At 38.7% G+C, this 25,883-nt stretch overlaps 3 protein-coding genes and 1 long non-coding RNA gene across 10 annotated transcripts; 1 reads left to right on the top strand and 3 right to left on the bottom strand.

Moving 5' to 3' along the window:
- Positions 1-2,669: 2,669 nt before the first annotated feature.
- LOC127757576 (uncharacterized) lies at positions 2,670-7,922 on the top strand. 4 transcript variants are annotated; one of them, XR_008013491.1, is made up of 5 exons: positions 2,671-3,229; positions 3,515-3,779; positions 4,743-4,844; positions 6,689-6,752; positions 6,935-7,921. It is a non-coding gene; the product is annotated as an uncharacterized LOC127757576 (long non-coding RNA). The 4 variants fall into 4 exon arrangements; XR_008013492.1 differs by lacking the exon at positions 6,689-6,752 and having other exon boundaries at positions 2,684-3,229; positions 3,515-3,606; positions 3,693-3,779; positions 6,935-7,919; XR_008013490.1 differs by lacking the exon at positions 6,689-6,752 and having other exon boundaries at positions 2,670-3,229; positions 3,315-3,779; positions 6,935-7,922.
- LOC127757575 (protein ZINC INDUCED FACILITATOR-LIKE 1-like) lies at positions 3,663-9,332 on the bottom strand. The gene is made up of 17 exons (XM_052283117.1): positions 9,064-9,332; positions 7,443-7,483; positions 6,883-6,943; positions 6,661-6,763; positions 6,476-6,578; positions 6,317-6,370; positions 6,158-6,220; positions 6,033-6,082; positions 5,855-5,930; positions 5,484-5,660; positions 5,197-5,284; positions 4,972-5,057; positions 4,782-4,889; positions 4,401-4,445; positions 4,220-4,308; positions 4,055-4,098; positions 3,663-3,773 (listed from the first exon to the last, which is right to left on the bottom strand). The coding sequence occupies exons 1-17, from the start codon at positions 9,233-9,235 to the stop codon at positions 3,667-3,669; spliced, it is 1,467 nt and encodes a 488-aa protein (XP_052139077.1). The 5' UTR covers positions 9,236-9,332; the 3' UTR covers positions 3,663-3,666.
- Positions 9,333-10,229: 897 nt separating this feature from the next.
- Positions 10,230-12,683, bottom strand: LOC127756796 (60S acidic ribosomal protein P0-like). The gene is made up of 5 exons (XM_052282172.1): positions 12,349-12,683; positions 12,198-12,266; positions 11,420-11,518; positions 10,948-11,340; positions 10,230-10,546 (listed from the first exon to the last, which is right to left on the bottom strand). The coding sequence occupies exons 1-5, from the start codon at positions 12,604-12,606 to the stop codon at positions 10,403-10,405; spliced, it is 963 nt and encodes a 320-aa protein (XP_052138132.1). The 5' UTR covers positions 12,607-12,683; the 3' UTR covers positions 10,230-10,402.
- Positions 12,684-14,416: 1,733 nt separating this feature from the next.
- Positions 14,417-25,195, bottom strand: LOC127756795 (protein ZINC INDUCED FACILITATOR-LIKE 1-like). Of its 4 annotated transcripts, none has more exons than XM_052282169.1 (17): positions 24,739-25,195; positions 19,293-19,333; positions 19,127-19,160; positions 18,912-19,014; positions 18,678-18,780; positions 18,508-18,561; positions 18,364-18,426; positions 18,233-18,282; positions 18,072-18,147; positions 17,467-17,667; positions 16,854-16,941; positions 16,366-16,451; positions 16,175-16,282; positions 15,778-15,822; positions 15,607-15,695; positions 15,100-15,143; positions 14,417-14,948 (listed from the first exon to the last, which is right to left on the bottom strand). In XM_052282169.1, exons 1-17 carry the CDS (start codon positions 24,929-24,931, stop codon positions 14,845-14,847), a joined length of 1,482 nt encoding a protein of 493 aa, XP_052138129.1. In that variant the 5' UTR covers positions 24,932-25,195; the 3' UTR covers positions 14,417-14,844. The 4 variants fall into 4 exon arrangements, with proteins under 4 accessions (XP_052138129.1, XP_052138127.1, XP_052138131.1 ...); XM_052282167.1 differs by having other exon boundaries at positions 19,100-19,160; positions 24,739-25,194; XM_052282171.1 differs by lacking the exon at positions 24,739-25,195 and adding an exon at positions 21,350-21,793.
- Positions 25,196-25,883: the final 688 nt, after the last annotated feature.

Below are 25,883 nucleotides of genomic sequence, written 5' to 3' on the forward strand. Positions count from 1 at the left end.
TTAGAGCTCGAGTAAACTTCATTATAGCTAGTATTTACTACATATATTCTATTTCAAATTTTCTAATTACATGAAATTTTAGTGGATTTAATGCCGATGAGCCTGGGCGGCTGCCCATTGTCGCTGGGTGGTAGATCTGCCACTGAGTGACACCACGTCCCAAGGATTGGTGGTGTACTTTACACTTTGTTAGTCTACAATGCTGCCATATGTAATGTTTCCAGTGTAGAATATCAAGGAGACTGGAAACACTCACCAGGTAGAAAGCTAGCTAGGAGAGTTCTCCTTTTCTTTCTTTCCTTCCTTCTTTGTCAGTACTATCTAGCTTCCAGTGTTAGTCTAGCTAGGAGACAGAAAAATCAGTTTGCTCACTGTTTCACTGTGAAGTACAAATGATTACTTGTTAGAGTAGATACAATAGGAGCAGGTACAATAGCAGCCTATAATCCAGCTATAAACATATTTTAAGCAAATAAATGAGGAGAGAGAAGGGCAGCGGGCTATAGATTTGTAGCCAGCTGTAGCACGGACTCCAAGACGCAATGTGTGTATGACAGGTGGGACCAGATATTAATAGTGTAGTATGTAGCTATTGTATGAATGAGCTATTAGATTGGTTATAGATGAATTTGAGCTAGTAGTTGGCTATACTATTAAACTTGCTCTAATCCTATGTAAGCAGGCTGTAGCAATAAACAAGTTATATTTGTGTTGAGATGGAAGAGAGAGAAATGTGGGCACTTATTTTATCGCTAGTTCTAAGAGCAAGGCTAATAATACAACTCACTTATTGGCTGTAAGGTTCTTTGCAGCCTTTTCTCAGCCCACCCATATTATAGTTAGCTCTTTACAATTAATACAGAGCCTACTTGTCTCTCTCACAGAGTTTCTTGGTTCTTCTGCCAAGCCGACTGTAAGTTTACAGCCTGCTTCTCCTCTCTCTCCTCTCTTCTCTCCTCCACCTTAGTATTTAGTCGTCTTACAACCTCCTATTATACTTGCTCTAACACATGCTCCCATGCATACTGTGGAGTCCACTAATGCTCAGCCTATGAGTGACCAGTAAGCCTTCAGGGGTGTTTAGATTCAGGGGTATAAAGTTTTGGTGTGTCACGTCGGGTATTATATAGGGTATCGCATGGGGTGTTCAGGCACTAATAAAAAAACTAATTATAGAATCCGTCGGTAAACCACGAGACGAATTTATTAAGCCTAATTAATCCCTTATTAACAAATGTTTACTGTAGCACCACATTGTTAAATCATGGAGCAATTAGACTTAAAAGATTCGTCTCGCAAATTAGTCGCAATCTGTGTAATTAGTTATTTTTTAGCCTATATTTAATACTTCATGCAGATGTTCAAACGTTCGGTGTGATAGGGTGTAAATTTTTGCGTGGGATCTAAACACCCCGTCCTGCTAGTGTAAAAGTTGCCCATTCAATTAAAATATAATTTTGATAGTTGTGCAAAGATAGCAGGAGTACCGATAACAAATCTATTCTTCACTTACTTTTTTTTTTTTGGCTGACGTGGATTCTTTTGGAGCCAACAGTCAGCTCCACTATTAAACTTACTCTTAAGTTAGCCAGAGTGCAGTAGTTGCAGTCTGCATAAACCAATCATTCTCTTCTAATTTGGGCCATATTCAGGAATGAGGAATACATAGTACGCGACTGCGACAGTGTGTGCATGATCACTGGTCACCACTCACCAGTTCTCACCTTTACATCAAGGAGAGAGAAACTTAAAGTTCCTATCGATTTTGAGGGCCATGCGATTATGCGAAAAATGCAATCTGAAGATGGTGACCTTACACGAATATGCAATAATGCAAAGCAGTCTGAAGATGGTGACTGGCCTTTTACAGAGGTGCACAAGCCTGAAGACCAATCAAGCTCAATCATTCTCATCGTCAGCCCAGCCGCCTAGCTTTTTTATTTTGGCCCGAAAATTGGTTTAGCTTTCCTTCGGTTCCTTCAGGCTTCAGTCCGGACAACTAACCTGTCAGCCTAGTCATTCATCAAGTCATAATCCAGAAAAAAACAGTACAGATATCTGATGACAGTAGTACTACCTTAGATTTCTGTTTTGTCAGTATGTTGATCATTGTCTCGAGATGCAATTAGTACACCACGATGACAAATAATTGGGCAATATGAGTCCAACGAGCTTCACCAAATTAAGCAATCAAGAACATCACCTGCAGGTTTCTAGAACACCAAACTGGAACAAGCCCCCCTCCCTGAATCTCTGATTATATTAATCAGGATGCTGAAAACGCAGCGCATTTGAGGCTTGCATCAGCCACGCGTGCACTGGGCAGAGTCGTGCATTGCATGCTGCAGACTAGCTTGGCAACGCCGGCGGCGAGCCACGAGCAGCGGCGTGCGTCCCATCCCTCTCCCTCCCGGCGAGGATTTCTTGTCAGATTCTGACGCCCGAGGAGGTCAGGCCACGCGCCGGCGTGCCGCCTGACATCGACGAGTTCGTCAAGAGGGCATGGGACCGCGCGCCTCTCCCTCGCCGCCGTTCACGGCGGTTCATCGCCGGCGCATCCCCGCGGTGGCGGGAAGGAAAGCCTGAACTGGTAATAAACTTTCTCTGCGGCCCAAGGTTAGCGTGGGCCGAATCGGGAGCTAGGCCCACAAAACAAGCAACGCGATGCGGCCCAATCCAGTGAGTCTCGGATGTTTTTGCAAAAGAACCCCTGCTTTGGATCGCGATAGGGGTTATTTTCAATTTACCCCTTATTTATTTAGGATCGCTAGCTATCAACAGTAGCGATCCTGATTTTTTGCATTTTAGCCCCTGTTTTGAGTGGCTCATCGCGTTTCGCTCTCGCCTCCGGCGGCGCCCGCCGCCGGCATCGCCGTGGGAGCCCCGCCCAACCATGCTTCTCTTCTCCGCGGGAAGAGAAAGGCTCCTAGATCACTGCGAGAGCTGCCCCCAACCCAATCATCGCCGCTGGCCGCTGCAGCCGGAGAAGGGGGGGGGGGGGGGGGGGAGGACGGGAGATTTCCGGCGAGAAGCAAGCGCGCTACGTCTACGCGCGGTTAGTCCCGCCGTATCTCCTCCTTGAAGGTGAGCTCCGACGCCAAGGCAGCTAGCTGCTTTGCTGCTGGCTCCTGGGTCCAGGCTGCTGAAGCTGAACAGAACACCGTCATGGCCCCGGCAGCGGCGATGCAATCCGAAGATGATGATGACTGGCTTTTGAGTTTTGACAGAGGTGCGTAAGCATTATGATGCGTTAACCTCCCATTGTCTAATCAATCAGTCTCATCATTACCCGCCTGATTTCTTCTTGTCTTCAGTTCCTTCAGGCTAAACTTAACTGTCAACTACTAAGCTGTCAGCCTAGTCAAGTAGGAGTAGTGACCTCAAAAAGGGGAAATGTTGACATCTGAGAACATGAACTACCTTAAAATGTTGTTCTGTTTAAAAAGTAATCATTGTGACAAGATGCAACTAATACACCATGATGACAAAATTGGACATGTCATGCTGACTGCAGCCAGATTCATCATTCAAGGACTTCCATTTCTGTGAGCAGACAAGCATGCCACATACTTAAGCTATGCCTCATTACTCAGCCCATTAGCAAGTGTTAAGTATTATTACTGTTTCAAATTTATTATTGATAAGAAACAATTCCTCTGCACTTGGCTAACTACACTCATCTGATGCCGCAGGTAACACCATAAAAGGCTCAAAAGTAAATATGAGTCCAATGAGCTCCACAAAGTTCAGCATCAAGAACACCACTTGATCACCTACAGGTTTCAAGAAAGCCAAACTGGATCAGCTTTTCCTTTTTCTTTTTCCTGATTACATGTTCTTTTAGTACAATTAGTCCAGGCAAACCCCTTGTTAACGAAATAAGATAGGACAAGGGTATGTAATGTATGGTCGACTGAAATATATGGTAGTTTACTAGGCCAAACAAATTGAAAGACAAGGGAGGGAAGGGGTGTTCTTTCGGCCAACCTGGCTAATTAAAAGACGAGGCAAGATATAGGCGTATAGCGCAGTGCAGTTCAGATAAATAGCTCACCTGGAAAGAAGAGGGCATCCTGACGTTTTTGCGCCCACGAGAATCTGAATTGAAAATTGAGTATTGATCACTAAAATCTAAATCATTTATCTCAATCATTTAAGAAACATTATGTCTCGATCATTAATTGTATTTATGAGAAAAGTGTTAAGAGGTGGTACTCACAGAACACCTGCCCCTACTGGAGCAATCGCCTTGAAAAATGACATAGCTGTTGTTGATACACCATTTGCAGTGCCTCTATGTTCTTGAAGCTGATATTGAATTTCAAAGTCAATAAATAATTTAGCTTATTTATGTGAACACAGTATCAGAACACATGCATTCACTTGATTTTTATGCATACCACAGCATTGTTCTGTAAAAGGCAAATTCCTGTGCTTATAGTAATCTGCACACGTTGTACAAAACAAACATTAGAGATAAAGACTTGGATATTAGTGGAAGTATAATAAAGCCCCTATTTTAGTTGTTACTCTTAAATCCCTGAAAATAGTACTCTATGAAATAACCCAGGCTTGTCTTCCCCAAGTAGTTACAGTTGAATTTGTCATATTGTAGACTGAGTTAGATTTTCATAATCTGCATTCTGCAGTGCAACACATCTTCTTTTTTGTACATTATTACTTTTGAAATATTACTGCTGTACCTATTAGCTAACAAATGGTGTGGTTGGATACACGTGTAGATACTTAAAATTTGAAGGAAGAGCTTTGAAATTGCTTACTGCAAGAGCACTTTTCATCATTGCCGCTGAATAAAGAGCTAAGGAAAATTCCGCGCCAGATAGGTATGTCATAAAAGGATAAGTAGAAAGAATAAGTATAGATAGAGCCTGCAATTTCAGTTAAATATGAGTGATGACCATGAAATGATTATTTATATTTCTTTTGAAGTCGTGATAGGAGACTACTCACAGAAGCAATTCGTAATGAAATGATTGGTCCAAGAAACTTATGAACCCAGTGGTAAATAATAAGCTGATATGCTAGAAGACTAGCACCTGAAACGAAGAGACATGAAGTACAATTATTTAACAACAAATTTATGCAGCTATGTGAGAACATGAATCTTTAAAGTATGATGAATAGTTCAGAATATATATATAAATTATGTATGTTGGGGGAAAGATGGCAATATACCTGCAACAGCAAGAACCTGACCAATATCCTCACATGAAAAGCTAAGGCCACCATATTTTCTATCACTCACAGCCCACAAGGATAATATCTAGCATAAATATGCTAATGGTATTAATCTTTTTAGAACCCCTTAAGTTATGTGAATATCAAAGCTGTGTGTGAATAGTTTAGCAAGTATGTAGATAATAATTTTTGAAGCATGAGAAATAAACTGAGTGGCATCTAGATAGATTAACGTGACCTTCTGACTGGTAACAAGCAAAGGTGTAGAAAACATGGTTCTTTACCTCACTGTATGCTGTGTCATGAAGACCAAAAAAACAATATGAAATCATAGTAGACATCCATGGCCGATTCTGGAACAAGCTCTTCTTACGAGGTGAATCCCAATAAGCCTGCTGTAATGGCAATTCTTTGATTCTTTTGATGTCCTTATCAGGAGATTTATGTTTATGTATAGTCTCCTGCCAGATACAGTTTTCAAACAAAACCACATTAATAGTAACACTAGAAAAACAGTTCTAAAAAAATTAATCCAATATTTTTTTGTTTTGTGAAATTAACTAGACCATAGAAAAGGGCTAAGTAACGAGCATTTAGTGCTAGAATTCGCTTAAGAATTATTGGGGAAATGGCATCTAAGTGAAACTTTACGTACCGGAAGCCAAATACAACTTATCAGAACAATAGCAGCAAACAATGATACACCAAGGCAAGGTAAGAGATACGGGAATCTGCAAAATGTAATGAAATTAGATATGGGTATTTAGTAGTTACAACACTGACTGCAAGCAATCTGGGCTTATATCTTGCTCTTGTATCAGTGTATGACATACCTCCCAAAAACTGACTCCTTAGAAAATACATGTGGATATTTTTCAACAGGCTGAGAAGGAAGCAGAACGATGTAAGAAACCGAATATTAGCTTCTTTTCTTCTTTTTCCATTTTGAAATTAGTACCTGTGCAAGGTAGCCTCCAAGAGCTGGACCAACAACGAGACCCAAACCCCATGCTGTGTTAACCTATGATCAAAGTAAATCATAACAGCTTTATAGCAGTGCATATTGAAAGGATTGTGGAACACAATGGGGGCAAACAAGAGAATTGCTTGGCATTACAATGGAGAGTCCAAGAGCTTGATGTTCAGTTTGGCAAACTTCAATAGAATAAGCCTGTAATGTTTGATAAATACTATGTTAGGAAAGCTCCCTCCTAGGCACATGAATAATTTCATACAACTTCATGCTGAAATTGTCACTTGAAAGACTTTTAGTTACCTTTATTGGCGCAAGTAAACCATTTAGAGCACCTAGAACAAACCTTGTAGTAAGTGCCATCCAATACTTTGTACTTAGCCCAAATAATGTGTTAAATATGACCCTACAGTACACACATAGAAATCTAAGTACTACCCTAAAATGACTGATAGAAATGCTGTTGTAGCTGTACTGAATTGACTTACACAGACAATATTGAAAACACAATGACAGGTTTCCTTCCTATACGATCTGCCACAACTCCCCAAAATATCGCGGCAAAGGATCTACCAACCATGTACGAAGCACCTTCATTTCAAAACATCAATGGATAGGTGTACCGGCGTACACACGTTTAAATTACATTTCTCACTGGTCACCGTAGCCATTTTTATAAATATTTTGAATTGGTTTGGAAAAAAAATTACCAAGAAATCCAGCATAATACCCAATGTCCTCCTCTGTTTGTGCTACTTGCAGGTCCCTTACCTATGAAAACAGAGATGATTGAATAAGCCAGAGTATTCAATATGCGAAAAGGGGATCACTGAGATGCAACTTGAATGAACCAGTAGAGATCTTGATAAAGAGAACTACGGGGCAGGCACTCCCGTTATATATGCTACATAGATCTGAAGATGATGGTTTGACGTACAAACTGAAATCGTGTCAGAAATTCAAGGAAGGCTATGAGTTTTTCTTTTAGACAAAGGACCAATGAGTCCAGCTATACAAAGCAAAACGGTGAAGGCTACAGTTGGAATATCTCATGAGATCCAAGTTGCAACCAAGTGGTAAGGTATAATGGTTAGGGAGAAATGTGTGAACTGGGCCATGCATTCGAAATGATCCAGGGTTCAGAGATTAATTAGGAATGATGCAAAGCAGTGTCCTTCAAGTTGGGTAAACGTCTTTGTGCGACGCAGGTGATACTGTAGCTCAAGACGCATGATGAAATAATTAGATGGAGAAGTGAATACATACTTACCATGAAGTAGAGGAAGGGGAAGAGGCACGTGATTGGTAAAGCTGCAATATTTAAAGGACAGAGGAAGCAATAAATCAGAAACGAGATGTGCAGCTTGCAGCATGAAGGGAACAAACACAAGAATCCGGTTATTCACGACAAGAAAGCATGTGCTTGCTCCTGCTGCTGTTTGTGGTTAGTTACGCTATTGATCTCCAATATTAATATGATATGTATACTGATAGTACATAATTGCATAGGTGCATAGTGCTGGAACAGATCTCAGATAGACAGATACTACTTGCTATCCTGAACAAATTTTACATGCATGTTTGAGCTTCAATTCAAGCGGCTCCACAAGTACTCCTATATATATATAGGGTTAATTGGATCATGCCATTATATATTTACCTGTTTTGTGATATATCATTACTGTTTGTGAAATTGGAACCACGCCACTATAATTTAACATGTGTTTAAGATGTACCACTACATACCCTTTCAATGCAAATTCTAAATTTTTCGGACAAAATTTCTCTCGTCTTCTTCCTCCATCCTCTCCTTCGTTCTCCTCTCTCTCCTCTTACCTATATATATATATATATAGGGTTAATTGGGTCCATGTCATTATATATTTACTTGTTTTTGGCATATCTCAAAACAGGTAAATATGTGGTCTTATATACTATAGTTAGCCTAGGATGCATCAATATGGCAATATATTACTAGTATATATTTATTTGGCATGTAGATCAAGATTTGTCAAGAAGAGAGCAAGTTGGGGTTGTATTGGTGGGTGCTAGTTATGCTTTTCTTTTTGTCAAGTACCAGAAGGGCATCCTAGTTTACTTTTTATTTCCTTTTATTTAGGAGTAGGAGATCCAAGTTTGCAACTTGCAACCTGCCTTTTGTCCGTCTTGTAGTACCGTTTATTCATCATGATCGATGCCCCCTTCATCTCTCTAGTGGCTAAGGATGATCAAATGATGCCATAAATATTGGATGTTTAAGATAAGACTTGGTTAATTTTTTGATTTTTAACCATTAGATTTATGTTAGAATAAGTTTTAAATTTTTGATAGTTTTATGATTTTATAATAGTACCTTTCCAGATAAATTTACACACACTATTTTTTTTCTTTTAAATTAAGCATTTGAGAAACTATTGATGATCTGATCAAAATTTTAAAAGTTGATCACATCTTATCTTAAATTTAAGTGTTTATAACTGGAAAGAGTGCTATGTATCAATGTATGCATGTGTTCACGTTGATGAACATGCATGAACAGAAACATTAACAACGATGATAACTGTAATCAATATATAGCTACCATATGGTTGGTGCATTGCAGTGTTGCGCATGCAGCAGAAAAGAGGAGAGATTTAAGAGACGGATGAAGATGTAAGAACTACTAATAAGAAGTGCAAGGATAATGCAGCTGGTAAAATCATTTGCTTATACTTCCTCCTTTTCATAATATAAGTCATTCTAGTATTTCCCATATTCATATTGATTATAGATTTATATGTCTATATTCATTAGCATCAATATAAACGTAGAAAATACTATAATAACTTACATTGTGAAACGGAGGGAGTATATATATAAAAAAAATGCAGTAGCTGAAATGAACGGATTACATGAGGCAAGAGTGGTAACGGCGACGAAGAAGAGCTCCGTGTAGGGGATCCGCCCTCCGCGGCTCGCCTTCCTCCGCTCCTGCACGCACCCCGGGCACCTCTCCTCCGCCGTCGCCGTCGCCGCCGCCACCGGCAGCAGCAGCGGCGCCGCCTCCTCGCTGCCGCTGCCCATCGATCTCCTCCGGCTCCGGTCCCGTCGATCTTAGTTTATTTTCAGCTGCTAGCTCGTATCAGTCGTATGGTATTTATCCTTGGTTGATCGATCTGCTCTGCTGCTGCAAAACTGCCCACTCGAGCACAGTTACTGAACCTGAACCGATGGCTGCCTCCCTTTATATATTGGGTTCTGCAGCAAGCACATGCTGCTTTACCAGCCGTCCAATCTAAAAATCGATGCTCAGGATTGAACCCTGCAGCTTGATGCATGTGTCTGCATCTTACTGGGAAAATTTGTGCAATTTTTTTCAGAAAGACAACAAACTTCACCTAGAATGAAGAAAGCATATGCTAGCGTTTTTGTGCCCACGAGAACCTGCATTAACGAAACTTAAATGACAATTTTTGCAAGGGACTGAATGATCAGAGATGTATGGCTTATCACTACGCCCTTTGGTCGTCTGGTAGTATGGATTTTTCACCTTTCGATCTTTTTAGAAAAATCATTCTACAAATAGAATATATTTGTAATTTTTAAAAGATCTATTTGTAATAAAAAAGGACCTATTTGTAATAAAAAAATATTTATAAATAGATCCTTGGCACAAGTGTCATTGACACCGAGAACTTATTTGTAAATTTTTATTACAAATGGATCCTTTTTTATTTTTTTAACAAATAGGTTCTTGGCACAAACGATATTGGTACCGTCTCCCTCCACATTAGTGACTTTTCAACGGGTCATGTTGGACAGTTGGACTACGATGCAGATGACATTGGCACCGCAAAAATGATTCATTCTTAGAATAAGTTTTTTTAAGGATCTATTTGTATAATGTTTTTACAAAGGACCAAAAGGTGAAAAGTCCAGTCTGGTAGTTCCCTAAATCAAAATAGTTCTTGAGCTGAGCATCAACCTGATTCCAATTCAAATCGTCTGTAGCAACAATTGCACAAGAGGATGAACAGAAAGATAGTCATCGCACAAACACACCATGACACCAGAGGAATACGGGCACAACTGAATTGAATTGCATAATAAAGATAACATTGTTGGATACACGCTAAGGCCTAGATAGTTCTTGACTACCAGAAGCTTGAAATGCTAAAGATTATAGACAGACTTTGATGTTTAGAACTGAAACAAAACTTTCGACTTGGCAAAGATATGGCATCAGAGGCTTTAGTCGAAGAGGCTCATGCCCAGGTCACCGTCAGATTCTTCCTCGGGCTCTTCCTTCTTCTCTTCCTCCTTGGAAGCAGCTACAGCAGCAGCGCCACTGTCAGCAGCAGCAACAGGGGCAGCAACAGCAAACTTGCTGGGGTCCTGAGAAGAATAGGCAAGACAAATATGTAAGAAACTGTGGTGGTGAAATGCCCAAGTTCTCAAAAATCAGCATTAACTTAGCTTCCAGTAGTAATCAATATTTAACTGAGTCTTCATCGTGAATAAGAAAAGTAAACTGCAGTCTCAAGAAAGTGCTAAAAGCACTAAAGGCATATCAAACTAAGTGAAATAGCTATCATAGATAATTCAGTTTCTTACTAAAACATGAAATTCTCAATGATTGATTGATTGATTGATTGTTAAGACCAGAACAAATAAGTTTGTGCCAAGACATGGGCATGCTACAGCTTAGTACCGCAATCTAATTATCAGACTACCTCAGACAATTCTTACGCATTTAGACATCAAAAAGGGAAATTATGAAACAGAAACTAGGTTACCTTCAAATACTCCTTGATCTTGTCAGCATGTGGGTATGAGTATTCGGTCTCCACAGCAACAGCGAGCACATTCTTGTACCCATTGAGGAACATGTGTGGCGCAGCTGCGATAGTTGGGTATGAGATTGCCAGGGACACTGAGGCAACCATCGAAACACCAGATGCAAACTTCTCCATCAGGTCCTCTTCAGTGAGGTCGAGCACCTCAGGGCTGAAGACTGACCCACTGTCGTACACATTGGTGATCACCAGCCCATATGAGAAGGGGCGGATACCAAGCTTGGCAAGCAGGGCAGACTCAGAGGAGCCAACCTTGTCACCCTTCTTAATGAGCTCTACAGGGGTGATAATTTCCACAGTACCCTTGTTAATCTTGGTGGGGATGTTAAGCACCTGTAACAAGATAGAACAGTGAGAACTTGTATTTGACTCTGAGGATAAACAATATGTTAACACATCGACAAATGATCACCTGGAAGAAAGAAGTCTGGGAGGGATCGAGACCAGTGTTTCCAGGGGGAACAACCACATCAACAGGAGCAACCAGACCAACACGAGCAGGAGCTCCAACCTGTTTTATAACAAAAACAAGATCATGGTTATTCACTCATTGGATAGCATCACAAGTTCACGACATAATGACCTAGTTAGAATTCTTACAGAGATCAGTCAGTACAAACTACATTGTAGTAGAAAAAGATTGCAGTGAAAAGAAAAACATAAACCAGCTAGAGACTTGAGCTACTCACACCATAACAAGTCAACTTTTAACATCATGACCCAATAGCCAATACTAGCTAATATCAAACCCTATATCTATATGTATCGTTATATATGGCATCACATCATGATATAAACAATGGAATACTTGAGATATAAATAGCATTGGAAAAGTTACATAAGGTTGAAAATTGTACTTTCACATCTCACAGAACATCTAATAATACCACACACAGAGAATATATACAACACATATGGATAAAATGGCACAACATAGAGCTAAATTCAAAGTAACCCAGCATATCCTATTATTATTTTCATAACTCAGCATGATCACCTTAAGATAGCACACTAAATCCACCAATTTCACTTACAGAACAAATTATGCCCCTTCAACCCAATGCAGTTTATTGAACACTATTCTGTTATGTTTTCTATTCTTGCAGTTTATTGAACACTGTTCTGTTATGTTCTTGCAGTGTATGTATTGAACAGAGATCGATAGCCTTGCACTTGGCTATCGATTATACCTTGTACTTGGCGACCTCCTCGCGGACCTCCTTGAGGTCACCCTTGGTGAAGATGAGACCAACGTTACCCTACAAACAACAAGAAAAACAGGTCAGGAAAAACAGTGGACTCGAGGTTAGGTATGAACATGGAAGAAGAAGGTGAACTTACGACGAGGAGGGGCATGAGCTCGAGGAAGTCCTTGTTGCCGGTGTTGTCGGCGTGCACCTTGATGCAGCGGCGGATGAGGGTGTTCTTCCCCATGAGGACGATGGAGTCGCCCCTGAGCCCCTTGCGGATCTCCTGCAGCTGGTTGGATCCCACGTTGTCGGCGACGGCGATGAGCACCTTGGTGTACTCGTCCAGAAGCTGGCACAGCTTCTTGTCGTACGCCACCTTCTTCTCCGCCTTGGTCCGCTTGATCGCCATTGCTGCGACTGCGAGTGCGAGCTCACACGAAGAGGACTCGGGGTCGGGGAGGAGGAGAGCAAGGCGGCGGCGCGCGAGGTGTGGGTTTAGGTTAGAGACAGAGACAGAGACAGGGAGATGAAGAAGAAGATGTGAGGCTGACTTGCTGGGCCCGCTGGGATTGGAGTTTGGGTTTGGGCCGTCGTATTGGGCTACACGATCGAAATGCAAAGGAATACCAGAGGCATGGCCTACGAGCGATTGTATCTAAAAAAATTACCGCAATTTTTTTAAATAAAAAACTTTTAGATATAATTATAGTATAATTGAAGTGTAACTGCATTGTAATTGGTAAAATCTAAACCGAGAAGCCTCTCGGTTTAGTGTTAACCAGCGACGATCCAATTGTGAGAAGAATTACTGCTACAAGTGCTGATGTGCGCACTATTTTTCCTCTTAGACATGTGTGTCTTTTTCTTCCTTCTTATAAAGTTTTCTCTCAAATTACTTATCCGATTTTACAATCCAATTACAATATTGTGTTCGTTACAATTAAATCTTCACAACAAGATCTTACATGATTATATTACGATGAAAAAATATTTATATTTGTAAATTACTTTTATTATATACTAAGTTACTTTTATAATATATATAAGTTACTTTCATATTTGACTAAATTACTTCTGTACATTCATAATGCTCTAAGTTGATTATTATTATTATTATTATTATTATTTTTAGTTAATTCTATATTTTGTGGACTTTATAAATCTTCTCTACACTTTACTTGCGAATTCACTCTACATAGTTTCTTATTTAAGCTCACTCACAATATAATTATTTCTACTACATAGAGTTACTCCCCCTGTTTCATAATGTAAGTCATTTTAGTATTGCCCACATTTATATAGATGTTAATAAATCTAGATATAGTTCTAAATTAAAGTTACTTTCCTTTTGTTATAAGTTACTTCTATAATATATATAATATATGTAAATTACTTTTAAGCTTTACTGAATTTACTTTTATATGTCTAAGAAGTGACTTAGTGAAATCTAGAAGTAATTTAGACATATCATAAAAGTAATATGTGATTTTTTATCAAAATATAATCATGTGAGATCTTGTTGTAAAGATTTAATTGTTACGAACACAACGGTGTAATCGGATTATAAATCAGATGAGTAATTTAAGAGAAACTTCTCTAAGAAGAAAAAAAATACATAGATATTGAGTGTACTAGTAGCTTTTTTTTTTAAAAGAATGGTGTCTCTCTTTAGCACTATCCAGCTAGCACTTTCGGTGTAGTTGTGTCTATTGTAATTACATGTACCTGTACTATAACTACATTATAATTGCACTATAACTATGATATAACTTATATAAATCTTGCATTCAACTTTAGATTGGTTAGTATTAGGATGGTACGCGTGACATGTGTGAAAATTTCTTTCTAACATTTTTTTTTCCTTCATGCAAAGATCTCGAGATGATCCGATGATCACAAATCTAAAAGTTTTGGGGGCAAAAAACTTACGAAAGTTTTTTTTTTAGAAAATTCGTTTTTCTTTTGTGATTATTAAGAATGCATATAGTTTTTGCTATATAGAAGTTACTCCAAAATATAAAAAGATTATTTTTAAGTTTGTAATAATTAAAATTCAATTAATCATGCACTAACGGGTTTTCTCGTTTAGCATCATCTTCATCAGTTTTGAACTACCATAGAAGAGCAGCTCCAACCAAGTAGGGGATCCACCCTCCACGGCTCACGTGTGGATTTATTATAAATGATGAACTTCCAATTGAAAAAGGGACAAAATAATATTAGCAATGTACTGATCTCGATTCCAGCAATAATTTCATTCTCAAGCTGATGTCACTTACAGAGTTTTACTAGTTACAATGTACATAGTACTATATTCATTATACTGGTAGAATGCTACTCGGTATACATGCTGGCTGGCCATGAAAAACCTAGCCATCAGTGGCCACCATTTACCCCAACTATATATATTCCTTTCGCTGAAATGCTGCAATTGCATATCTGGCACCTACCCCTCCGTCCCAAAAATAATCAAACCCTAGCTTTGATTCTTTGGGACAGAGTAGTACTCTCGCTTCTATCTATTGCTCCTGGGGGATCCAGATGAGCATATGTTATACCTTTGCTTCACACAGCGGGCTGCAGGGCTCATGAAATTGCCAACATCTGAAGTTCTGAAGAATCTAGATCTGTAGTATACCTGAACAGTCTAATTTGTATCGTGCTGCTCTGGTACGGCCAGAAAGGGTTTGAAAGTGAGGATAAGTCCAAGCAACTCGAAGAGATTCAAAAGAAAGAACACCATCTGATCACCTGTATGAGTGGAAGAAATTAATTTAGACAAGGATAAATTCTTACAAGATCTGTACTATTCTGAAATTTAGAATATTACACATCATCCCGTTCAGATTTTGACAACAAAGGCATATGCCATGCAAAGTTTTCACAAGACAACAAAATTTACCTGGAAGGAAGGAAGCATGCTGGCGTTTTTGTGCCCACGAGAACCTGCATTAACGGAAATTTATTGAGATGGAGCCACAAAATTCCTAGTGCTATATTTTTTAAAATGTCTCGCAATTTTAAAATTTCTTGGAATGTATCATAGTTCAGAGGCTGATTTGATAGACCATCTCACTAAAATAACATGCGACTGTATTCAAAGTTGTCGTTCATGAATCATGACACTCCTGGACCATACTATAACAATAACAGTACAATGCATAAAACTCTTCTTTTTTTATGGAACATAATGCCTGGCGTTGGTTATAAAGTGCTTCAGAAAAGACCATGTGGATGCTTGACATGGTCCATTACATCCAGTAGCAAGGGAGCACTAGTAAATCCAACATACTTTAGGAGCTTCATAGCTTCAAACGCATTTCCTTTAAATATACTAGTCAAAAGTTTTAAAAATGAAAGTATACTCATAAAACATTTTACATGGTTACACTAAATAAAGTATACTCACACAATGCCCGCCCCTGCTGGAGCCACTGCCTTAAAAAAGGACATTCCTGTCATTGCCAAGCCATTAGCAGCCCCTCGTTGGTCTTGAGGCTGTAAGCAGTTTTACAATCATCAATCAGAAGCAATTTTGTATAAAATGTTGTCGAAATTAACCATTATCTTGGGTACATACCACAGCATTATTTTGTAGGATGAAACAGCCTGTAATGATGGTCACCTAACATAGTATAGCATAAATTAGAACAGAGTGTAACAAGAACCTATTTATACATTAACATTGATAAATTTTCATCAAAGTTGCAAATACATAAGATGAGAAAATAATTTTATATGTGCTGTCTTGTCTTGTATAATCAACTCCATTTTCACCACAAAAGGTCAGATTGGATAATAATAATAGATGTATATCGTATTTATCTTGTCCTATTGTCGTGTAAAAATTTCTGAGTTAATGTCTGTCACTTGGCAAACTGCAGTCCTTAAATATCAAAGCTACCTTTTTCTTGCACAAATCGGCCCTGAAAATCGCATACATAGATTCCTAAAATTTGACATGGAAATATACTCACACCAAGATTATTTTTTATAACTGACGCAATGTTCAGTATGATCGTTAATCCAGGTCCCGATAGGTATGTCATATATGGATATGCAAAGAGAATAGGTATGCACAGAATCTGCAAGATAAAGAACAGTAGGTAAGACATTCAGAAAAAAAGTGATACACTTCCCAACAATATAATGGAAACTCTTTACTCACAGCTGCAATTCGAGAAGCCTTAATATGCCCTATAACCTTATTGATACGAGGATAAATGAAGAGTTGATACACAAGAAGACTGACACCTGAAAAGAAATTGCCATTACAAATGACAGAAAGTTGAGCCACAAAAACATTACTAGATGAAGTATAGAACTTGGATGTTCTATCTGGCTTGCAAGCACTGGCTAATAACACTTTTCAGCAGACTACTCCCAATCCACAGAACTCAAGTTAAATTTTCCATAGTAATATATAAGCATTTTTTACACGGAAGAATGTGAAATTCAGTTAGAAACCTTAGAATCGTTCATACTCAGTTTCTGGTTGGTTTTTGTCTAAGCTCAAGCCTTTTCAGTTCTTGGCACTCTATTTTAATCAGCAAACAAGATTTGGTCGTCTAGGAAGAAAGTACAAGAAAATACATGCATCATTTTCTGCAGGATACTATCATCAATAGCACTGGTAAAAGCACAAGAAAATGCTACCTGTGATTGCAAGCACTTGACCCACATCTTCAGATGACAAACTCAGCCCACCGTACTTCCTGTCACTTTCTGCCCATAGAGAGAATATCTGAAGTTGATCCCAAATAGAATTAGTACTAAAAACACAGGCTACGGTTGGCTTATCTTCAGCCGGCCCAGCTAAAAGAAACACAGGCTAAAGTTTGTTTTAAACAAGTAATCCAAATTCCAAAATCTAGCAGATATCTGCATTAAGTGAATCTAAAAACAATAGAACTGTAGCAAGTCTTATAGAAAATGCCCAATCCTAATTCACCAGTGATTGATACAAGTTGAATATTTTTATGCTAAAGGCATTTTGAAGTACAAATTATCTTGCACAAGTCTTTAATATTGCATCATCTGTAACTAAATAATATATTAATCCCATGTAATCATCATACACTTTATTATTATCATTATAAGCTTGTATATTTTGGCATATATTTCGATATAAAATCATGCTGAACATCGCACGTTGTCTGCTGAAATGCATATTATTTCTAGTGATTAACTGAGTGTAAACCACATGAGCTAACAATTTATATGCAAAGCAGTAGCAAACCATCCATAGATAATAGCAAGAACAATATACCTCTGTATAAGCCATATCATGAAAGGAGAAGACACAATAGAGAATTATGGAGGACATCAAGGGCCAATTTCTCAATAAGCTCTTCTTGCAGTCCAAACTACCATTTTGGTCAGCCTTTTCTTTTGGATCAATCAAATGGCTCTCCAAAGCTTCAACAGTTTGGGATCTACTTGCATCAGCTTTATGCTTGTGTAATGTCTCCTAAAATACATTTCAAGTTACTTTACAACTATACAAAAAGAATTAATACAAGGTACCGAAGAATTATCCTTTCTCACTATGAGTCATGCTAAATATTGATACTTCTGCTAATGCACAAGTTTTTAAGAGAGGAAATATAAATTTGACTTCAAAAAGTAACAAAAGAGACTATTAATTCCTGATGAAGTGGAACAACCACATTAGGATAAAATGCAGATTATCTCCGTTATAATTACCAGTAACTGATTTTGGTTGCTAAGCATGCAGCAAAACTTTTGATTTCTTTTTTCAGATCCATGTCATAAGATCTTCCACAGTGCAAATATATCAAATACAACTAAATATATGACAAATTACACTGATTGCATATTTTGTGAAGCTAGCAATAATGGAATCTGACTTACTGGCATCCATATGCAGCCTATGAGAACAACAGCAGCAAAGACTGATATGCACAAGCAGGGTAAGAAATATGGGAACCTGAAAATTTTCCAACAAAAGTAAGTATTCTGTAGATGAATCATAAAAAACATTTTGTTGGGCGTTGGCACACAAGAAAGAATACCTTGCAAACAGTGAGTCAGGGGAAAAGACATTGGGAAATTTCTCTGCAGGCTGCCATAAAAGAAATCGTATTAAATGTAGCTACAATGTTAAAAAAAACTCCCTAACATTGTTCAATTCTCTGTGACATACCTGTGAAAGGTAGCCTCCAATAGCTGGACCAATGATAAGACCTATTCCCCATGCTGTGCTAACCTAATATTAAAAAAAAAATCAAAATCAACACAATTTAAACAGAAAAAAATTAATAACAGAACAGTATGGCATGTATTTTACAAGTGACAATGCAAGTGCTTCATGTTCAGGTCGGCAAACTTCAATTGCATAGGCCTGAAAGGACAAATATAAATTGATCAACAACAACATGACCAGGTACAAGCATTCGAGGAAAAAAAAAACATGACCAGGTACAAGTACAACAAAGGAAAGTTTCAACTTTATTGTACCTTTATTGGCCCAAGTAAACCATTTAAAGCACCAAGAAGGAATCTTGTAGCTATTGCCATCCAATAGGTGAAACTAAGCCCAAATAGCGTATTAAATATGACCCTGGTTGGTTATACCAAGAACTTAGTTAGACAAACACCAATAAAAAGAAAAGGAACTGCAATACCGGAGTAAACTAGGTTGTGCCAGATATCAACTATTATTTCATATAGAGGAGGAAAAATATCACTAACACCGCAAAAATGCCAAACACAACAACTGGTTTCCTCCCAATACGATCTGCTGCTATTCCCCAAACAGTTGAAGTCAAACATCGACCGAACATAAACGAAGCACCTATAAGGCAAGTAAATAAGGAATCAGTCAAGGTGAGAGCCAGAGTTAATCTTAAATTTGAACAAGCAATTCATGAGAAATTTACCCACAAAGCCGGCATAGAACCCAATACCTTCTGTCCTTTTTGCAACATGCAAGTCTCTTATCTGTGTAATAAGACACGTCTTGAAGACTTAATTGCTAGAGTAGAGATAGTCGTCAAAAAAGGAGATAAACTACCCACAAGAAAAAAAAAATCTAGTTTTAGTCATCAAAAGAAGACATGAAAATAGACATACCATGAAGTACAAGAAGGGGAACAATGATGATATTGGTAAAGCTGAAAAGGACAGGGACAGAATTAGAAATCTTGAGTATGCACTGAAAATTTATGTAAAAAAAAGAATAGATGGGATATGTGGTTACGATAAATACATTTAAAACTTTTGTAGATACAAATGGTGATAACAATATTTATTATATTATTACTTAGATGATGATATCAGGGGACTACTTGAGAACTTCTCTAAAAACAACTACATGATGCTGGTGAGAACAGGGATAATAAAAGAAGGTATTATGGCTAGATATAGAGCTAGTTGCACTTGAAATGAAGAAAATTTGAAGTGCTAGATGCTTCTCAGATTTTGACTGTTCCACTCACATTTTTTTAAGCAATACTCTCAAGGAAACAAGATAGCACTCAGTATCCTCAACATCAGATAGGAAACAGTGCTCAAGTAGACAAATTAATTTCATGTTCCACTATTGTAAAAGAGAAAGACTACTGTTCAATGCAACCATGATGAAGGAGCTCATGCAGAACACCAGAACAGCACATGGAACTTCACCCCTAAAAATATGCACAATTACATATGCTTATATAGGACACGTGGGAAACAAGTCATGCATCAGTTCCAAGTTTACAGTTTACATAAATGACCTTTATCACGATTTGGAGCGGTATAAAAAAATCTGTTAAAAAACATTACATCATTAAGGAAAATCAGTTAAAAGGCATTTTCGCATATCAATATTGCATTGCAGACTGAATGCTATGTATCTAACACGGAGTAGGACATTTCAGTGTATGCTTCTGCTGACTGTTGACATAGATGCCATGTAGTGTTGTGAAAATTTCAGCAACCGAGGTAGGTAAAAAAGATCACAAACACAACGAAGAACCTAAAGATCTACAAGGTCTGAATCAGCATCACCTACAGTCCCATCATTGGAGATCCTATCAATGAAGTTGCTATTGGTGCAATGAAAGATTACAGGAATTAATTATGTGCCCAATAAGGTTTGGATGACTGGCACTATGACATAACAGGAATTAATTGCGCATCTAATATTGTTCGCACAGTGATCTCCCTCAAACAATAAATTTTCTAGTTAACATAATAGACCCCCCAGCTAACCCACATCACATGAACCAGGACGTGGCATTACTAGTTTGCAACTGTAACACCATGGACAACGTAATGACCGGTGTAAACGGTCGTCGTGTGTAGTATGAGTCGGAGCATCACAGCACATTGTAATTAACGGTTGTAAGCAGCACTGAAAGCAAATATGGAGAAGTGCGTAGTAAAAACAGCAACAACATGTCAACATCCCCCTATTATAGATATCTTGTTGAGGCAATTGGCTTAACTAACTTGGTCCTGTTAATCTACTATTATAGAGAATCAGCGATTTCCCCACAGGAACAGGAATCATTGACATGACTGAACACCGACCAAACCCATATGAAACTGCACATGGACATTGCAGTAACATGTAGCATTTGCAAGAAAGAAGACATGTTCCTACAGGTACCAAGATCCCCAATGTTGACATGCTGTCATGTTCCTACGTGGTACCAAGATTCTCTTTGTTGGCGATATTCAGTCAGGATGCTACTCATTCGTACTACACTAGAAAAAGAAAAATCCTAGAAAACCATGAGTTAAAAAAAAAAAACAAGAACTTTCTGCATAATGAGGGTACGTTTGGATGTTCAGCTAGGTTGAGCTATAGCTGAAATGTGCAAACTAGCTCATTTCAGCTATGCTGCTCTTGCCCAAGCACCACATTTGGTTTCCTTGCTTTTACCCCACAATGAGAAACAGTTGCCAGATTTTTTTTTTCCCCTCACGCATGCGCTTGTTGCTGTTGAGAGAGAGAGAGAGAGCCAATTCGGCTGTCCTGCTGAGCAAGGTTTTTCTAGCCCATCAAGGCTAGCTTGCTCCTGAAAGCTAGGATATTTTACTTGTACCAAAAACCAAGACTGGTTAGAAAATCTTTAGCCAAGGATCCAAACACACCCTGAATGTCACAGGTTGCAAAAAGGGGGGGAATGTTCCATACATACCGGCGGTGAGGCAGATCATCCAGAGATAGAGGAATTCCTTGTAAGGCAATCCCCTGTAGACCTCCTTCTTGCGATCGTAGGCACAGCCGGGGCAACCTTGGTGGTAGTCCCCCTTAAGCAACGGCACCTCCTCTTCCATCCCCTCCTCTCCCGCCCGGCAAGGGCAATGCGACCCCCCCAGAACAAACAGGGAGGCTCACCCTCACCCTCGGCTATCAATCGGCAAAAGAGGAGAGGCCCGGCGGCGAGGGAGGGAGGGCCTGAGATTGAGAGGAGAGGAGGAGGCAAACAAGGAGAGGGAGTTCCGTTCTGGAATTCACCGCGCCAATGGCCAACCCAACAAGGAAAGCCAGCAACAAGAAGAGGAGGAAGAGGAAGCCAAAACGAAGCCGTGGTCGTCGCTAAAATTCCACGGCGCGCATTGCCACACACAAGAATATGTTTAGCTCCATGGAGGTGGGTGGAAGTGGAAGTCATTTATTAATACTAGTATTAGGATTACTAGCACATCAGCACAAGAGAACAACAGATTTGCAACTCATTTATTATGTTCCATCAGCACATCAGCATGAGAAGAAAACAAAAGATTTGCAACCTCACACTGGCTTGATGTGGAATTTGTGCATTTTTCATATTCCGAACTTCATACTCGTTCTGAAACTTTCTAAATATTCAAATTTAATATTTTTTTGGACTTGACATTTTTCGTGTTTCAATTTGTACTACTTATGCCTATATATGTACACTATACTCAAATCTGTGTATGTTCCTATTGTATGTTCGAATTTTGAACATATTTTTTAGACTTGAATTTTTTTCCTTCAACTTTTTCACGAACACATTCAGATCCTTACGTCTCCCAGACATGTACAAACAGTACCGTCACAATCATCTTCAAATATTTTCTGTGGATTTCAAGACTCAGAATATTCAGAGATCGAGCAATAGTAAATATTTGATGAAAGCGAACTTAACACATGCATGTACATATGGGTTCGTATATTGTACCACCTCCATATTTCAATGTATCACACCGTTATCGAACGTTTGACCATTCGTCTTATTTAAAAAAATACGTAATTATCATTTATTTTATTGTGACTTGATTCATCAACAATTGTTCTTTAAGCATGACATAAATATTTTCATATTTTCAAACAAAATTTGAATAAAACGAGTGATCAAACGTTGGTTAAAAAGTCAACGGCGTCATACGTTAAAATACGGAGGGAGTACGTGATACACGCCAAAGATCACATGAGCCACCAACAGTTGGACAAAGCGACAAAAACTCTATCCGACTTGGGTGGTTGGAGCTCCACGTCACATATAGCTCCATGCATATTTGGAATTAGCATGCAATGCTATAAACTCACAGTATACCACGAAAAGTGAAAATAATTATTTAAGGGCACAAACCAATAATTAGATGTTAAAAAGTGATAAAACAGATTATAGAAAGTATATCATGAAATTTCTATATAGGAGACTTTTGTAAAAGTCATGGTGTTTAACCAATTGGAAAGTGCGCCTTTACCATAGAACATGATTGAAATTATGGGTGAACAGGCTTCAGGGTGTGGGCAGTGAGAAATCACATATTAGTGGGTTTTTCTTAAAGAGATGGTGCTTATACACATGTAAGGACGTACGGAAAGAGTGCAAACGAACCGGTTCGTTTTTTAAGTAGTAGAGATATCATCTTACGGTAGACTTCACTTAAAACTTGATGGTCTACTTAAAAATTTTAACTCCACTAGATATGCTTTTGTTCCAATTCGATCATGAGACGGTTATATAAACTAGTATACAATTCCCTTAATATAGCAAGTTTATTAAACAACTCATTTTATTATTGCACACATGCAGCCAACGGCGGAGGCTCTTCCCGAACGGGTTGGGCGGCCGCCTGAACTCCACCGCTACCGTCTCTATTACCGTTAGCCATCGATGCATATAAAAATCAGCCGGTCAACTAAAAAACGTTACTAGTCACTTGGATTTCACAGTGGTGCTAGCTCCGTGCAGCCATACGTGATACGGCCCATAGGCCTAATAGTCCACTAGATATTACAAAGGCCTTAGTACCAAGCTACTTATACGAGTATAATACGAATTGAAATATCGTATGAGCCGCTATCTTGTTTTTCTTTCTTTAAAATATGGGAGACATTATGAAAAAACATACGGCCAGGTTAATAAAGTAAAAAACAAATTTACAGAAGGTAACGTGGATGAAGTGAAGTCTGAGTAAGCGCTAATCGTGCATGGAGCAATGGTTGGCTTGTGCTAATCAAGAAACGAGAATATAGGTAGTACAAAAGCAATGAATGAACCATTAAGCTCACGAATTTAATCTCAGCAGGTCAGGTAATGTGCGAGTGTGCGACCGTCTGCTACACTTGCACACGCACCCTGCCATTGGCGGTTTCAAGTTTCAACCTCTAGAAATCTAATCTATGGCCTGTAAAAAAAAGCTTAAAATTGTACCCTCCGTCCCAAAATATAAGCATTTTTAGCTATAAATCTGGACAACCAAAAGTTGTTATATTATGGGACGGAGTAGTAATAATCAGCTAATTTAGGCTGTGTTTAGTTCCCGTCCAAAATTTTTTTAAGTATACACTAATAACAAAATAAATTACAGATTCCGTCTGTAAACTGCGAGACGAATCTATTAAGCCTAATTAATATGTTATTAGCAAATGTTTACTATAGCATCACATTGTTAAATCATGGCGTAATTAGGCTCAAAATATTCGTCTCACAATTTACATGCAAACTGTACAATTGGTTTTTTTCTTCCATATTTAATGCTCCATGCATATGTTCAAACATTTGATTTGATAGAAAAGTTGGAAGTATGAAGGTAACTAAACACACAGCCTTGATAGTTATTTCTTAGAGCTAAAAAATTGGTTTTCTAGCTTTCTACTTCTATTTTATTTTGTGAATTCAACAACTATAACTTATTATATTATGAACGAAAAGTTAAACCGCTTGGAGAGCTTCTAATTATCATAAGAAGCTACAGCTATTCAGAAACTCCTCGAATAAGCCATTGCTAAAATTCAACGGTTGTATGAGGTGCACAAATCTTAAAACAAATCATAAATTTAGTAATTATTAATTTGATGATTTTGATTAATTGAAGGGACTGTATGTATATATATAGCACTCCAATGTGGCTGCATGATCAATGGAGAATATATATATATATATAGGAGAAACTAATTAAGCAGACTCATCATGATAAAACTCGCTAAAATATGGAGATCAAATGAGAAAGAGAGGAACGGAATCAGCTGCAGCTGCAGATCGATGAGAGCGCGATTGATGATGCATGTGGGTGTGGGTGGAAGAGAGAATAAATGAAGGGAGGCTATTACCTGTGCAGAGCGTGACAATCCAGACAAAGAGGAAGCTCCCGTAGGGGATGCCGTAGCTCGCGGCCTTCCGCCGGTCGACGACGCACCCGGGGCACCCCTCAATGCAGTACCCATCGTCCACGCCGGTGCCGGTGCTGCCCTTCTTCTCCAGCAGCGGCGCCGCCGCCTGCCGCCGGCGTCCATGATCACCCATCAATTCACCGATCTCGCTCGCCGAGATGTCGATCTCTCTGACTCGATAGACCTTGCTTCTGTCTGAATGGCTGTATTGTATTGAATAACTGATGGGTAGTTGTTGAGATCGATTAACTATTGCCTGCTGATCGATCGATCGATCGATCGATCGGGAATCAGCAATAAATAAAGAGAGTGAATGGGCACGTGAGGCTCGCAGCTAGCAGAGGGACTTGCTTGCAGTTGCAGAGCAGAAAACGCATGGAACAGAAAAGCCGGAGGGGAGAAGACAAGTCGAAACAGGCTTTCCGTTGTCCAAATAGTATATGATTATAAGATGGACTTTTGTTGTTGGAGGCTATGTTTCTTTACTTGTGTATGTCGGTGTATGTCATCTTAAAAAATTATTAATAAATTTAATAAAAAGATAATAAAATAAATTAAATATGTGGGGTGTCACTCGACAAATATGTAAATTCAATTTAATATATATAACTTAAAAAGTAAATTTAACTATGAATGACATGTTTTATTCTGAGTTAATTTATTATTTTCATTTCTAGTTAAATTTGAGCTTGTATTTTATTTATCAATATATTGTATTATTGATAGACTTTTTATTAATATTTTTATGATTTTTCAAATAGTATAAAAAATAAAGGAGTGTTTCCTCGAGGGACGAATAAACTTTCCCATGTTACATCATGTATAGCTGCACCAATCCAAGTTGGAATTGCCACCTGCTGCAGTTGCTGTCAATCTTCTTAAACAGTACCCGGTGTGCAGGTAGTATTTGGTGGCTTCTGTCGCGGATGCTATGTTTGGATGGGACTCCGAGGCGAAAGCCTTGCTCGGCTTGCCGATGCTAGCAACGGCGACACCCTTGGGTGCTGTTTACCTTCTTGAAGGCGTTGCTATTGGAGCCCTGGTTCAAACCCCACTTCAAGAGATTTCTCCGGATTAAAACCTTA

Source organism: Oryza glaberrima, chromosome 12, assembly GCF_000147395.1.
Source record: "Oryza glaberrima chromosome 12, OglaRS2, whole genome shotgun sequence".
NCBI lineage: Eukaryota > Viridiplantae > Streptophyta > Magnoliopsida > Poales > Poaceae > Oryza > Oryza glaberrima.

Excerpts from the sequence above, each read along its gene's own strand:
- LOC127756795 (XM_052282167.1), bottom strand. The coding sequence starts at position 24,931 with ATGGGTGATCATGGACGCCGGCGGCAGGCGGCGGCGCCGCTGCTGGAG. Across the intron at positions 18,283-18,363 it reads TTGGAGGCTACCTTTCACAG|CCTGCAGAGAAATTTCCCAA; the intron begins GTATGTCACAGA and ends CTTTTATGGCAG. Across the intron at positions 15,823-16,174 it reads TTATAAAAAATAATCTTGGT|GTGACCATCATTACAGGCTG; the intron begins GTGAGTATATTT and ends ATACTATGTTAG.
- LOC127757575 (XM_052283117.1), bottom strand. The coding sequence starts at position 9,235 with ATGGGCAGCGGCAGCGAGGAGGCGGCGCCGCTGCTGCTGCCGGTGGCG. Across the intron at positions 6,764-6,882 it reads GTATTATGCTGGATTTCTTG|GTGCTTCGTACATGGTTGGT; the intron begins GTAATTTTTTTT and ends TTTGAAATGAAG. Across the intron at positions 5,285-5,483 it reads ATGACACAGCATACAGTGAG|ATATTATCCTTGTGGGCTGT; the intron begins GTAAAGAACCAT and ends TATTTATGCTAG.
- LOC127756796 (XM_052282172.1), bottom strand. The coding sequence starts at position 12,606 with ATGGCGATCAAGCGGACCAAGGCGGAGAAGAAGGTGGCGTACGACAAG. Across the intron at positions 11,519-12,197 it reads AGGAGGTCGCCAAGTACAAG|GTTGGAGCTCCTGCTCGTGT; the intron begins GTATAATCGATA and ends GTTATAAAACAG. Across the intron at positions 10,547-10,947 it reads AGATCAAGGAGTATTTGAAG|GACCCCAGCAAGTTTGCTGT; the intron begins GTAACCTAGTTT and ends TATTCTTCTCAG.